The sequence below is a fragment of the Nyctereutes procyonoides genome, unplaced genomic scaffold, assembly GCF_905146905.1.
Source record: "Nyctereutes procyonoides isolate TBG_1078 unplaced genomic scaffold, NYPRO_anot_genome, whole genome shotgun sequence".
Lineage (NCBI taxonomy): Eukaryota > Metazoa > Chordata > Mammalia > Carnivora > Canidae > Nyctereutes > Nyctereutes procyonoides.
The window spans coordinates 71287302-71300560 of NW_026575135.1; the positions used below are offsets into that span (position 1 = coordinate 71287302).

Genomic DNA, 13259 nt, shown 5'->3' on the forward strand with positions numbered 1-13259 from the left:
GAGCCGCCCACAACCACAGCATGCAAACACGAAGCCTCTTGCAATGGGAAGCAGTGAGAGAAAGCTATAAGCAAGGGGCTGAAAGGATCGGGCCTAAGTCTTGGGAACAGAGGAACAATCTCGCCTAGAACAGAGAAAGTAAAGCCCCAAGATGTAAGATGTCCTGGAGAGTGTCTGCAAAGCGAGGTGAGAGTCCACGCAGGCAGGGGCACTGGGAAAAGAAGGGCTGGGCCAGATGTGAGTGACAGATGGAGTCTGAGAAATGTAGTGAGAATCCTTCAGACAATTAGAAAGAAAAATGAGGCAGAGGGTAGACTCACACTCAGAAGGAGGCAGCAGGCAGCTGAAATTCAAGGCATAGAAGAACAGGTCTGGAGAAGATTGAAGAAAGGACCAGGAGGATGTGGAGAAAACATGGGGAGGGGGGACTGAGCTACATGTTTGGGGATAGGGCCTTTCTAATTAGTATAGGACATTTCAAGCATATGAAAAATTATAGAAAATAACAAACCCGTACAGTGTTTTTTAAGTTTTACTATTTGTACCTAAAATAATCATATACATCCTCTTCACCAAGTGGGCTCCAAACCACAGGTTCCTCTTACCAAATTTTCTCCAAAGTTGGCCTCATATACAGTAAAATTACAAAGAATTTTAAACTACTGTGTGTTGCTAGGCTTGAAATAGTTACATGCAAATTCAGTTACCTTCTCTATGGGGCCCATCATAACCTTTCGATAATACATTTTTTTAAAAGATTTTATTTATTTATTTATTTATTTATTTATTTATTTATTTATTTATTTATTCATGAGAGACACAGAAAGAGAGAGTCAGAGACATAGGCAGAGAGAGAAGCAGGCCCCTTGCAGGGAGCCTCATGTGGGACTCAGTCCCAGGGCCCAGGGATCATGACCTTAGCAGGAGGCAGACACTCAACCACTGAGTCACCCAGGCATTCCCGATAATACTTTTTTTTTTAAAGATTTTACTTATTTATTCATGAGAGAGACAGAGAGAGAGGCAGAGACACAGGCAGAGGGAGAAGCAGGCTCCATGCAGGGAGCCTGACGTGGGACTCGATCCCGGGTCTCCAGGATCACGCCCCGGGCCAAGGGCAGACGCTAAACTGCTGAGCCACCCAGGGATCCCCCAAGATAATACATTTTTTATAATGCCCACTGACTATTCTAAAATGCAATCCATAGATAATAAGCTTGCCAACACTCCAAATTCCAAAAAAATTAATATAAAGTCCTATTATATAAAGGAGAAATCAATTGTAAAGTGTATTTCAATATATAAATAAGGCACAATTACCGCTAAAAGAAATAAGGCAACCAGACACTTGTACCTAAAATCCCTGGTGGGACATTACGGGTATTGTTTTTTGTTTTTCTGTTTTTTGTTTTTGTTTTTTTTTTTTAGATTTTATTTATTCAAGAGAGACACAGAGAGAGGCAGAGACACAGGCAGAGGGAGAAGCAGGCGCCTCACAAGGAGCCGGATGCAGGACTCGATCCCACTACCCTGGGATCACTACCTGAGCCAAAGCCAGACCGCTGGGCCACCCAGGTGTCCCTACGTAGGATTTTTTAATTAAAAAAAAAAAAATCTTGATTTTCTACCTCGCCTAGAGCCTGTTCTGAAGAGTGCTGCAGAAAAGTGTCAAAATAGAAAAAGTAAGTCATGAAACGAAAATCAGAAAGAGGAAATCGAGCCACGACGAAACTAAAGCCCTCGGGCTGTGTTCCAAGCCAGGGGCAGGGGGCGCAGGAGCGGGGCAAGAGTCATTTTCTGGACCCAAGTCCTCTCAACTGCCAGGAATATGGGTGCTGCTTTTTAGGTTAGGATTTGTACTTTCCTGGACTTTTTTAAGGTTAAAGAAAGGAGAGAAGGAGGGTGATGAAGAGGAAGGAGAACTTCGCGAAGATGGGGAGGAAAAAAAACCCTGCCCGCCCGGACGGAGCCCGCCGCCCGCCCGCGCGCCCGCCCGCGCGCCCGCCCGCGCCCAGTCCTCCGCCCGCCGGGGCCACGTGACGCGGCCAAGATGGCCGAAGGGGAAGACGGCTCCCTGGCGGGGCGGGAACCGAGGCCGGAACCCGGAGAAGGGTTCGAGATCGTGGACCGCAGCCAGCTGCCTAGCCCTGGCGAACTGCGGAGCGCGGCGAAGCCTCAGGCGGGGTCGGAGGGCTGGTCGGCGCCCATCCTGACCCTGGCGCGGAAGGCCACGGGCAACCTGTCGGCGAGCTGCGGGCTCGCGCTGCGCGCGGCCGCAGCGCTGGGCGGCGCGGACGGCGGCGGGGACGGCGGCGCGGACAGCGGAGCGCGCGCAGGTAGGCCGGGGCGGGGGGAGGGGGCGGGGAGCGGGGGGAGGGGCCGCGCGCGCCCGCGGAGCAGGTGGCCGTTTGGCTGAGCCGGTGGGGAGCCGGGCTGGCGAGGGCGTCGAGGCTCCGAGGCTCGTCAGACGAGTTATGCAGAACCAACCTGCTGCACGTGTTCTGTACGCTGTGCAAGCCGAGCCAAGATAAATGCGCGGGTTTGGGCGCTCCGAGGTCCGGCGGCTCCGCTCCCGCACCAGGCAACATCCTGACCCTCGGTGCTGGATAAGAAAATGCACGAGTTAAAGCTTACGTAGTCTGTATTCATTTTTAAAAACTGAGGAACTGAGTCTCCAGTTCCGCTCTGCGCGGTGAACCTCGAGATGCGCGCTCCGACGTGGGAGTCAGGAGGCGGTGGTTCCAGGTGAGCCGTGCAGCCAGCTCGCTGTCTGATGCCCAGACTGTGCAATGGGGACTTTTGGGTTCCCCAGGGAGCTCTTCTCCTTTTCAGCCCTTGTTATCTGGGATAGACTTTAAGCATGTTAGAAGAATGGAAATAATGGAAATACTAAATGATGATTTTGAGTGTGAACTGGAAAGCCTTTTAAAAGCCAGATATGAAGAGCTGTGCTCACCAACAGAACAGCCACACGTAAGCAATGCTTAAGTGTTAAATTAAGGGACGCCTGGGTGGCTCAGGGTTGGGCATCTGCCTTCGGATCAGGGCGTGATCCCGGGGTCCTGGGATCCAGTCCCACATCGGGCTGCCCCCACAGGGAGCCTGCTTCTCCCTCTGCCTGTGTCTCTGCCTCTCTCTGTGTCTCATGAATAAATAAAATCTTTTTTAAAACATTAAATGGAAATTAAAAATTCAGTTCCGTCTTCATAGAAAGTGCTGTGGGGCAGAGTTGAGGAAAGTCGGGTGTTATATGTTGGCAAGTTGAATTTAAATTGAAATAAATAAATAAAAATAAATAAAAGTGGTAAAAAAAAAAACACTGAGGAGGGCACTTGATGGGATGAGCACTGGGTTTTATACTATATATTGGCAAATACAATTTAAGTAAAATTTAAAATAAATAGAGGGAAGTCGGTAGTGCTAAGAATCATGATGTGCCATCGAAGATTCGTGATTCCCTCCTCCCCACGGGTAAATTTGCTGTTTAGAAGTCATCACTGAACCAGCATAGTGAATCCTGAGAATTTCAGGGGTTGGGAAAGTAATGAGTAGAGGAAAGTTTACAAACGGACTTGTTTTGAGATTCTGGCAGTGGCAAAGAGGTGCAGAAGGTAATGAGGGCGGCTGTTCACACAGGAATCTAGTTCCCACTGGTGCACTGCCTTTGCACACACCTGTGGGTGTTTGATTGTGAACCAGCCATTGCTTCCAATGGCTTTCGGTGAGTTCCAAAAGTCAAGGCATGAGGCGTTCTGGAGGCTTCTGAGATCATGGAGCAAAAGCAAATAATAAATGTTAGTCATACACTGATAAATGACATGTGCCAGTACCTAGAATAGCACCTGGCACAGAATAATAATAAATATCAGTTGAACACGTGTATTTGGAAAACGCTTGTTTTCAATTTATAGTGGCGCTAAAAGTAGCAGCCAACATTTGTATCATTTGTTTCATGCTTACTAGGTGCCAGGTATTAGTCTTAGATCTGTATCTGCATTACATTCATTTAACCCTCAAAATAACCCCAGGTGAGAGCAGGACTGGCTTCTGGGTGCGCATCAATGCCTGCTTTGGCCAATGTGGTCACCCAGGTACTGGGTGAGGTGCCCCACACTTTAAATTCTTATCTTCAAATGTGTGTTTTGTAAGTGAAGCCTACTGGGACAGAGGAGCCCTGAGGGGCCTTGGAGCCAGCTGGTGTATGGTCCCACCTTCCACAGCCACAGGCGGTGGGGGGCGGGGAGGGGTACCTGCTGCAGCTGCCCTGGGGCTTCTGCCTGCCCACCCTAGCCCCTGCTCCATGGCCACTGCTAGCCCAGGGAGGGTTGGGGTTGTGCCCTCTGAATCTCAGGGCTTGGCTGGGTGTCCCCTTGCCAACCCAACCAGATACAGACTTCATCTCTGCAGGAAGTGGCAATCCCCTAGGGCCTTTAAAAGGGGAGAGGGAACTTCCATACCTCCACCCACGGAGCCAGCCTATGTGCCAGCCCATGTGCTTAACCCCATTTTATAAAGAGGGAAACCGAATTAAAGGGAAGTAATTTGACCAAGTTACTTCAAAGTAGCAGAGCCAGGGCTTGAGCCAGGCTGTTTCTCGAGCCTGTGCTTAATCATGACATTCAATGCCTCAATACCTGTATAAGCAGAATGCCAGGGATCCCTGGGTGGTGCAGCGGCTTAGCGCCTGCCTTTGACCCAGGGCGCGATCCTGGAGACCCGGGATCGAGTCCCACGTCGGGCTCCCGGTGCATGGAGCCTGCTTCTCCCTCTGCCTGTATCTCTGCCTCTCTCTCTCTGTCTGTGTGACTATCATAAATAAATAAATAAAATTTAAAAAAAAAGCAGAATGCCATATACCATAGGGATTATTTTAAATATAAGGATAACATTAAAGGAATAACTACCCTCGGATTTGACACAAATGGTGAATGAACATGGCTTACCCAGGGTGGCAGTTTGAAGAACTGCTGGGCTGTGTGGCCAGTGCAGAGGTAACTAGAATTTGAAGCCATCAAGTAGTATAGGAATAGGGATGGGGGGCAGCAGGCTCTGAAGGAGGCTTCAGAAAAGCAGGTCAGGAGAAAACAGTGGCCACCACTTCAGCCAGGGCCAGGCCAGGGCCAGCTCATTCATCTCTTTTCCACTGATCCACATACACAAGCAGTGAGGACAGAGATTTTTCAGAAGAGCAGTGAAGGAGCAGAGATTAAATGTGAGCAGCGCTCTTGCCAGATAAAAATCCATTGGTGATGGAGGTTAAAGGAAACTGATGTGGATTAGTGTGGAACGCTTTGAATAGTTGTTTTATTTTTTTAAAAAGAATTTATTTATTTATTCATAGAGACACAGAGAGAGAGAGAGACAGAGGGAGAAGCAGGCTCCATGCAGAGAGCCCAACGTGGGACTTGATCCAGGGTCCCCAGGATCACGCCCTGGGCTGCAGCCGGCGCTAAACCGCTGCGCCATCGGGGCTGCCCTGAATAGTTGTTTTAAAACGTTATCCCCCATGGGTCCTGTTAGCGCAGCGTGCCACTGTGATCCTGTACTCTGTGGTTGACTTGTTTGGTGGGTTTTTTTGTTGTTGTTGCTGTTGTTTTAAGTAATAAAGGGAGGTGGTAAAAAAAGAAAGAAAGAAAGAAAGAAAGAAAGAAAGAAAGAAAGAAAGAAAGAAAGAAAGAAAGAAAGAAAGAAAAGAAATCACCATACAAAATATCAGTGTAGAGTATGTCCTCCTGTGCAGAAACTGTCCCCAATCCTATCATAGCTTTCAGAGAGTGGTTGCAAAGCCTGCTTGTTCCTAAGAGTTAACATGACCAGCACAATGCTTGCGCATGGGTGCTCTTTTCTTCTATAATTACTTAGATATGTATTTGCGTCAGACAGGTGATATGTATGATTGTGCCTTTCTCTGTTCTCGTCCGTGGGAAATTTTATTTTCCATGTGTCTAAGTGTAACAGGTGTGTCTAAGTGACCCTCCCCAGCCAGTGGAGAAGCCCAGTAACATTTTCCATGTCATGCTGCTGAAATCCAGCTAGCCCTTGAGATAATGAGTGGAAATTCCTGACAGTTGGGAAAGCATTAAAGTTTTCTTCCTTGTCAGTAGAGAGGAACACTGTACTGTATTGTAAGATTCTCCAAGACACCCTAGGGCTACTCAAAACTAAAACTCAAGTTTATAAAGAATCTACTCTATAATGTAGAGCCCAACAACAACAATAAAAAAAAAAAACCTGTACCGCCCACTAGACATTGTGGCTACTCTCTCTCTCTATACCAAAGGTGACAAGCTGGCAGCCCTATGAGTTCTCTGTGTCTGGTAGTTGCATTTTATATGCTGCACAGTATAAAAACATTTAAACAAAACAAAACAAAATGTTAGCCAATGAGCAGACTACCTAAAAACCCAGATGTCCAGCTTCTGAAAACTCTGCATCCGACACTGTTGACCAGCATTTCTCCTGCTGGAGGGTGGTGCTCAGCTGGGTTGCTCCCTGGGTATCTATGGGGCCCAGGTCCCCTCCACCTCATCCTCCCTCAGCAGCACTCGATTATGTTCCCAGCCTGGCTCCTGCACAACAGTCAAGATCCAGATCCCTGAGCAGACTATTTATTTGGCAATTCAGGAAATGTAGAACTTGGTAACATTCTGTGTGTTGTGCTATTATTAATGAAGCTTTAAGAGGTGACTAGCTTGACCAAAGTCACAAAACCAGTAAAACTGAGAGATGGAATGGCTTAAAGATACACTTCACATTTTCCATAGCTCTCTAAATGGAGCACTGATGGGAACAGGTGAGTCATAAAGCAGAGGGATGGATAGGATGGCTGCAGAACACAGCCACGTACCCAGGAATGGTGATAGTGATGTGGGGAACAAAGGCAAAAAAAAAAAAAAAAAAATTTAAATTTCCTTACAGCCTACAGCCTGCTGACAAGTCCTTGAAACAGGCAGAGTGACATTCCTCTAGGGACTCAGCTGCCTTGTGTTAGTTAACACTTTGCTAAGGGCAAAAGGTAATCTTAGCCCAAACCCCAGAGTCTTGTAAGTCTATTTTAACAAATAAAAATTACTTCGGAAACTTGAGCCAGGCTTCCTTTGTCTCTACTCTCCCAAGACCCATGTTGGCAGTCATCCCCCAAGCATATGGTCCACCGATATATATCTGAAGGGTCTTACGACTTACGGTTTATTAGAAGGTAATAAATGACCTTTCCCCAACAATAGCTAGCCCCCTCAAGGTCCTGGAGACCTTGCTTCCAAAATTCCTTAGAAACTTAGGCTATCCCTAACCCCGTTCCAACTTGAGAGCATATAATGGGCCACTCCTCATGACCCCAGTGCAGTTCTTTCTGCCCACAAATCCTGTCCCTGTGCTTTTATAAAACCACCTTTTTGCACCAAAGACGTCTCAGGAATTCTTTCTTGGCCATCGGTCCCGCACCCCAACATCTTTCCTCATCAATAGGAACCACTGCCACCCAGTTCTGATCACCTGAAACACTAGCCTTCATGTTTTTTGCTCATATGAGCCCCTAAAAAAAATCTTCAGCTTTTAAGGTTGACATGTAAAATTCTTCATCATGATTTTAAAGTTTATATTTTCTTTTTTTTTTAATTTTTTATTTATTATTTATTTATTTATTTATGATAGTCACAGCGAGAGAGGGAGAGAGAGGCAGAGACACAGGCAGAGGGAGAAGCAGGCTCCATGCACCGGGAGCCCGACGTGGGATTCGATCCCGGGTCGCCAGGATCGCACCCTGGGCCAAAGGCAGGCGCTAAACCGCTGCGCCACCCAGGGATCCCCAAAGTTTATATTTTCTGGCTAATTGAAAATATTAGCTTTTTATTTTTTTATTTTTTTAAATATTAACTTTTTAAAATAAAAGTGCTACATCATTCTTTAAGTGGTATGTAAATACCTAAATGATTTGATAAGTACTACCATCCATCTTAAAAATAAATGACAAGTTATTTGAAAACTTTACATTTTATTTACAGATTTTTATTTTTAAGTAATGTCTACTGAGTGCAGCATGGGGCTGAAACTCACAACCCCAAGGTCAAGCAAGAGTCGTGCACGCTGTACCAATTGAGCCAGCCAGGTGCCCCTGAAAACTGTATATTTTCCCTTTTATTCCTTGAACTTGAATTCCACTTCCATATGTTTAAAAAATGTTTATTATTTATTTTATTTGAGAGGGAGAGAGCAAGAGAGAGAGAGAGAGAGCGTGAGCAGGGGGAGGAGCAGAAGAAACAGCACGCTCCCCTCTGAGCAGAGAGCCTAATGTGTGATTCAATCCCAGGACCTCGGGATCATGAGCTGAGCTGAAGGCAGATGCTTATGCCACTGAGTCACCCAGGCACCCATCATTTCTTATTATTTTAATGGTAATTCATGCCATAAGAAAAATATTTTATACACTTAGAACTTTAGTCACAAGAAAAGTTTATTGAATTTTAATTTATTTACATTTTTTTCCTGAGATATATGATAGGATGACCAATAGAAATTTTCTCTTAAAAATCTTTTATTTTTTTTTATTTTTTTTTTTTCTTAAAAATCTTTTAAAAGAGATGCCTGGGTGGCTCAGTGGTTGAGCGTCTGCCTTCAGCCCAGGGCGTGATCCTGGAGACCCCGGAGTCCCACATCGGGCTCCCTGCAGGGAGCCTGCTTCTTCCCCTGCCTATGTCTCTGCCCTTCTCTCTCTCTGTGTTTCTCATGAATAAATAAATAAAATCTTTTTTTTTTTAATTTTATTTTTATTTTATGATAGTCACAGAGAGAGAGAGAGAGAGGCAGAGACACAGGCAGAGGGAGAAGCAGGCTCCATGCACCGGGAGCCCGATGTGGGATTCGATCCTGGGTCTCCAGGATCGCGCCCTGGGCCAAAGGCAGGCACCAAACCGCTGCGCCACCCAGGGATCCCTAAATAAATAAAATCTTTAAAAAAAATAAAAATAATCTTTAAAAAAAAAGATTTTATTTATTTATTGACAGAGCGTACACACAAGGGAAGGGGAAGGCAGAGAGAGAGGAAGAAAGAGACTCTCTACCTGGGGCTCCATCCCACGACCTGAGCAAAGGCAGACCAGACACTTAACTGATTGAGTCACCCAGGTGCCCCTGTCAAGCTTTTGAATTCCTTACAAGTTATATGCCCCAAGTCACATTGATCTGTTGTCAGAAATTATTTTTTGTTCCTTTATTTTTGTTTAAAACAAATGACTGGGCAGCCCCAGTGGCCCAGCGGTTTAGCGCCACCTTCAGCCTGGGGTGTGATCCTGGAGACCCTGGATCGAGTCCCACGTCAGGCTTCCTGCATGGAGCCTGCTTCTCCCTCTGCCTGTGTCTCTGCCTCTCTCTCTATCTGTAATGAATAAATAAATAAAATTTTAAAAATAAATAAATAATAATAAATAAAACAAATGACTATCACCTGACTTGCAAAAGGATGCAACCCAGTCATATTAAAGACATTTCTCAGTCTCAAATGTTCCCCCAAAAAAGCCTTTGCCCAAACTTATCAAAAGAAATTATACTTAAAAAAAAAAAGAAAGAAAATTATACTTGTAATTCTTTCACTTGGTTACCTTATTTAATCCAGAGCACTCCAAATGGTTGGAGACCCCTGAGTGTTGCTTATTTCATTACGCCTTTGCCGATATGATATTTTTTGACAAAAAGACTTAGTTTATGTGTATTTCAAATCCATTTTCTTCAAAAACATGGAGCTACAGTTTTGGCCTACAGTTTTCCATCTAATTTATGGAACATGTTCATCAAGTTAATGGTACATCCTAGGGAGGAGTATTGAGACTGGCTGAGAATAATTACGTGTATGCATGGGGAAAAATGTTTTAACCTTCTAAATTCAGGCTAGCCGCAGAAAACTAGAGACCAGGGGATCCCTGGGTGGCTCAGCAGTTTAGCACCTGCCTTCGGCCCGGAGCGTGGTCCTGGAGTCCCGGGATCAAGTCCCACATCTGGCTCCCGGCATGGAGCCTGCTTCTCCCTCTGCCTGTGTCTCTGCTTCTCTGTGTGTATGTGTGTGTGTGTGTGTGTCTCTCATGAATAAATGAAATCTTTAAAAAAAAAAAACAACAACAACTTAAAAAACCACTCCAAGACCAGGTTTTCTTAACTGAGTACAGTAAAGCAGTGAGAGATTGGACGCTCTTCATGTTTTGGGTGACTTGAAGGAGGCTTCACTTCCACTTGGTGTTGTGACTCTCTGGACCCCAGGTCCATGTGATACAGTTTTGAGTAGTGTTGTTGGTGAGGTCCAGGGAGCCAATGGTCAAGAAAGAATTTTTTTAAAATTTTTATTTATTTATTTATTTATTTATTTATTCATGAGAAACAGAGAGAAGCACGCTCCCTGCAGGGAGCCGGATGCAGGACTCTATCCCAGGACCCCCAGATCACACCCTGAGCCAAAGGCAGACCCTCAACCACTGAGCCACCCAGGTGCCCTGAGAAAGAATTCTTGAGACGTCTTTGGTGCAAAAAGGGGATTTTTTTTTTTTTAATGGGACAGGACCCATGGACAGAAAGGGCTGCTGCACTGGGGTTTATGAAGAATGGTTGGTTATATTCTTGGGAATTGGGGGAGGTAAGGAAAAAGGTGTCCAAAGGGACTTCATATGCTAAAGACGACTCCGGATACCTGAGGCCTTGCTATTGTCAAACTAAGGTTGCTTTTCCCTCTAGGAAAGCATTAGTGTTAGAGGGTTGGGAGCTTCCTGGAGGCGTGTCATACTCTTGCCTGCCTCAAGTATTGGTTAATGGGTTGCAGGTTATAGGGAAATTTAATTTTATTTGCATTCCCTTTTGCCTTGGTTTCCTACATCTTTATGGAGGGGAGGGTGGTGTTAGGGCTCCAGGAAATTGAGACTATGGGTCTCTGGAAGTTAGGCTATTGGTAGCAGGATGCTTTTTCCTTTTAAATCACTAAGACATTGGCAAACCGATGGAGACTCATGTCCTGCAGGACTGTGATCAGTTAACCATAACCGTTTTTTCACTTCCCTTAGATTTAGGGCCACCAGGAGTGCCTGGGGAATATCACAGATATCCCACCTGGGGTGGGAGGGATGCGATGTGTCAGTTAGTGCTCCGTCCTCAGCTTGCCTTCTGCTCCCTCTTCAGATGCATCAGAAGGAAGATGTGGGATAGGGAGTGAATCTATAACCAGGCTGCCAGGACTGGAGTGCAAGAGCATCCTGGCTCTGGGGGTCCCAAACAAGACGAGGTTCAGCCCCTGGCTGCTGGTAAAATCCAATAGTAGAGAAACGAGTGGTGGTGAAACGGGAAAAGAATTTATTGCAGTGTGACAATACCGGGAAGACGGTGGGGTAGCGTCTCAAAGGTGGTCTACAAAGTGCTGAAAATACTGTAGATTTATATAAGAAAAATGTGGGACAAAGGACAGTTGGTATGGGCGAGTGGTCAGGTCACGTTGATCCTTGTCTTGGGTTCAGTCACATGGGATCGGGCTGGCTTGGGGTAGTCCTTATTGCTTGAGGGGGTAGTTTGGGTTCCCATCAGGGGGTGCCTTGCCCACAGTCTTTCGCTGCAGGTGAGAGGCTGGAAAGAATTTAATCAATTAGAAAGTATAGACTGAGGTCAAAGTGGAAGTGAAGGAAGCCCTCTTTCACATGGGGCTAACCTGTAGAGCTGTGAACTTGAGGGGCAGAAAGGATCTCTTTCAAACACCTGGGCTTGCCTGGCGCTCGGCACATCCCTGTTCTGATGAGCAGAGCTCTGGTTTACAGATCTGGCGTGGTGTCTTCTTCAGTAAATCTTTACAAACTGCTTCTATGTTTATTGACCTATTCAGGGTTTCACCCTCCTCTTAATGAGGTTTTACAATTTTTTTCTTTGCCAATTAACCAGTCCATTAACACTTGGAATTTATAAATGGAATACATAGGATTCTTTCAAAATTTAAAATAATTACACCACCCCCACCCATTTAATCAACCCATTTTTCTCTGTTGAAACGTCTAGACCGATTTTTCTTTCCCAGCAGCTTTCGTGGGTGTTTTGAGAGACTTTAGAATTTTTAGTCCCAGGCTGTTGGAAGTCTCAATAATATTTATTTACTTAATACCTTTATTATAAATTCACGATCATATGGTTCTCTTTGATGTAGCTATGTGTGCGCTCTTTTAACTATCTATATGGACTTTTTTGTTGTTTGTTGTTGTTCTTAAGATTTTATTTATTCATGAGAGACACAGGCAGAGAGACATAGGCAGAGGGAGAACTTTTCTTGCAGGGAGCCCGATGGAGGACTGGATCCCAGGACCTCTGGATCACGACCTGGGCAGAAGGCATATGCGCAACCACTGAGCCACCCAGGTGCCCCTATCTTTAGGTTTATATTAATGATAATGAAGGCAAACAGCTATCAGCAAAGGATTCCTATCAACATTACTTTATACAGAGTATATAGTTCAAAGGACAATTGAGCAAGAAAGTTAAAAGGTTTCCCATGCTGCTTTCAGAGTCCTGGCAGACAACAAACATGGAAAGCTATTTAACCTCAGTAGTAGACAGGTGCCCGCTGGCAGGACGCGACTCCACCCCTACCCCCGCGTCAGGATGGGGTGCGGAGGACTTGGGGTCCTTCCCCCGCCAGGACTCGTGCACAGCGTGGAGTATCTGATACTGATAGCTCACAAACTTTTTTCTTTTTTTTATTTTTATTTACGATAGTCATACAGTGAGAGAGAGAGAGGCAGAGACACAGGCAGAGGGAGAAGCAGGCTCCATGCACCAGGAGCCCGACGTGGGACTCGATCCCGGGTCTCCAGGATCGCGCCCTGGGCCAAAGGCAGGCGCCAAACCGCTGCGCCACCCAGGGATCCCCATCACAAACTTTTTTTACTCTCAACGCAAAGCAACATTAATGGGAGTTGAAGTGGAAACGTAGCTGAGTTCTTTTCTAGCGGTTTGACATACCAAAAAAAAGCGTAAAACTCCTGTTTTCCACTGTGGCTCAGGGGCAGAGGCTTCCTTGGAAGCACTTGAGTTGACACCGTCGGAGTAAACAGGCTCCGGGGACCCGGAGTGGACGCGCCCAGCTGGAGGCCACGCCCACGAAGCTCCCGGCGGCAGTTTGCAATATCGCGCCGGGAGCTTCGTGGGCGTGGCCTCCAGCTGGGCCCGTCCAATCGGGATGTCCAGCGGCGGAACACTTGCTCCCCAGCTCGCCTTCTAGCTTGGGGCGGGCTTTCTGGAGTTTGGCG

General features: G+C 46.1%; 1 protein-coding gene across 4 annotated transcripts in view; it reads left to right on the forward strand.

Annotated features, from left to right (window-relative positions):
• The first annotated feature begins 2050 nt into the window (after nucleotides 1–2050).
• The window catches only part of RUFY1 (RUN and FYVE domain containing 1), a 61155-nt gene continuing 49946 nt past the window's right edge, over nucleotides 2051–13259 (forward strand). For 2 of the 4 annotated variants that reach the window (XM_055302787.1, XM_055302786.1), the window contains exon 1: nucleotides 2051–2336. In XM_055302787.1, coding sequence (XP_055158762.1) covers nucleotides 2051–2336 — 286 coding nt within the window. Of the gene's footprint in view, nucleotides 2337–2568; nucleotides 2746–2809; nucleotides 2974–13259 lie in introns of those variants that run through there. The other 2 variants (XM_055302788.1, XM_055302789.1) reach the window with 2 other exon arrangements.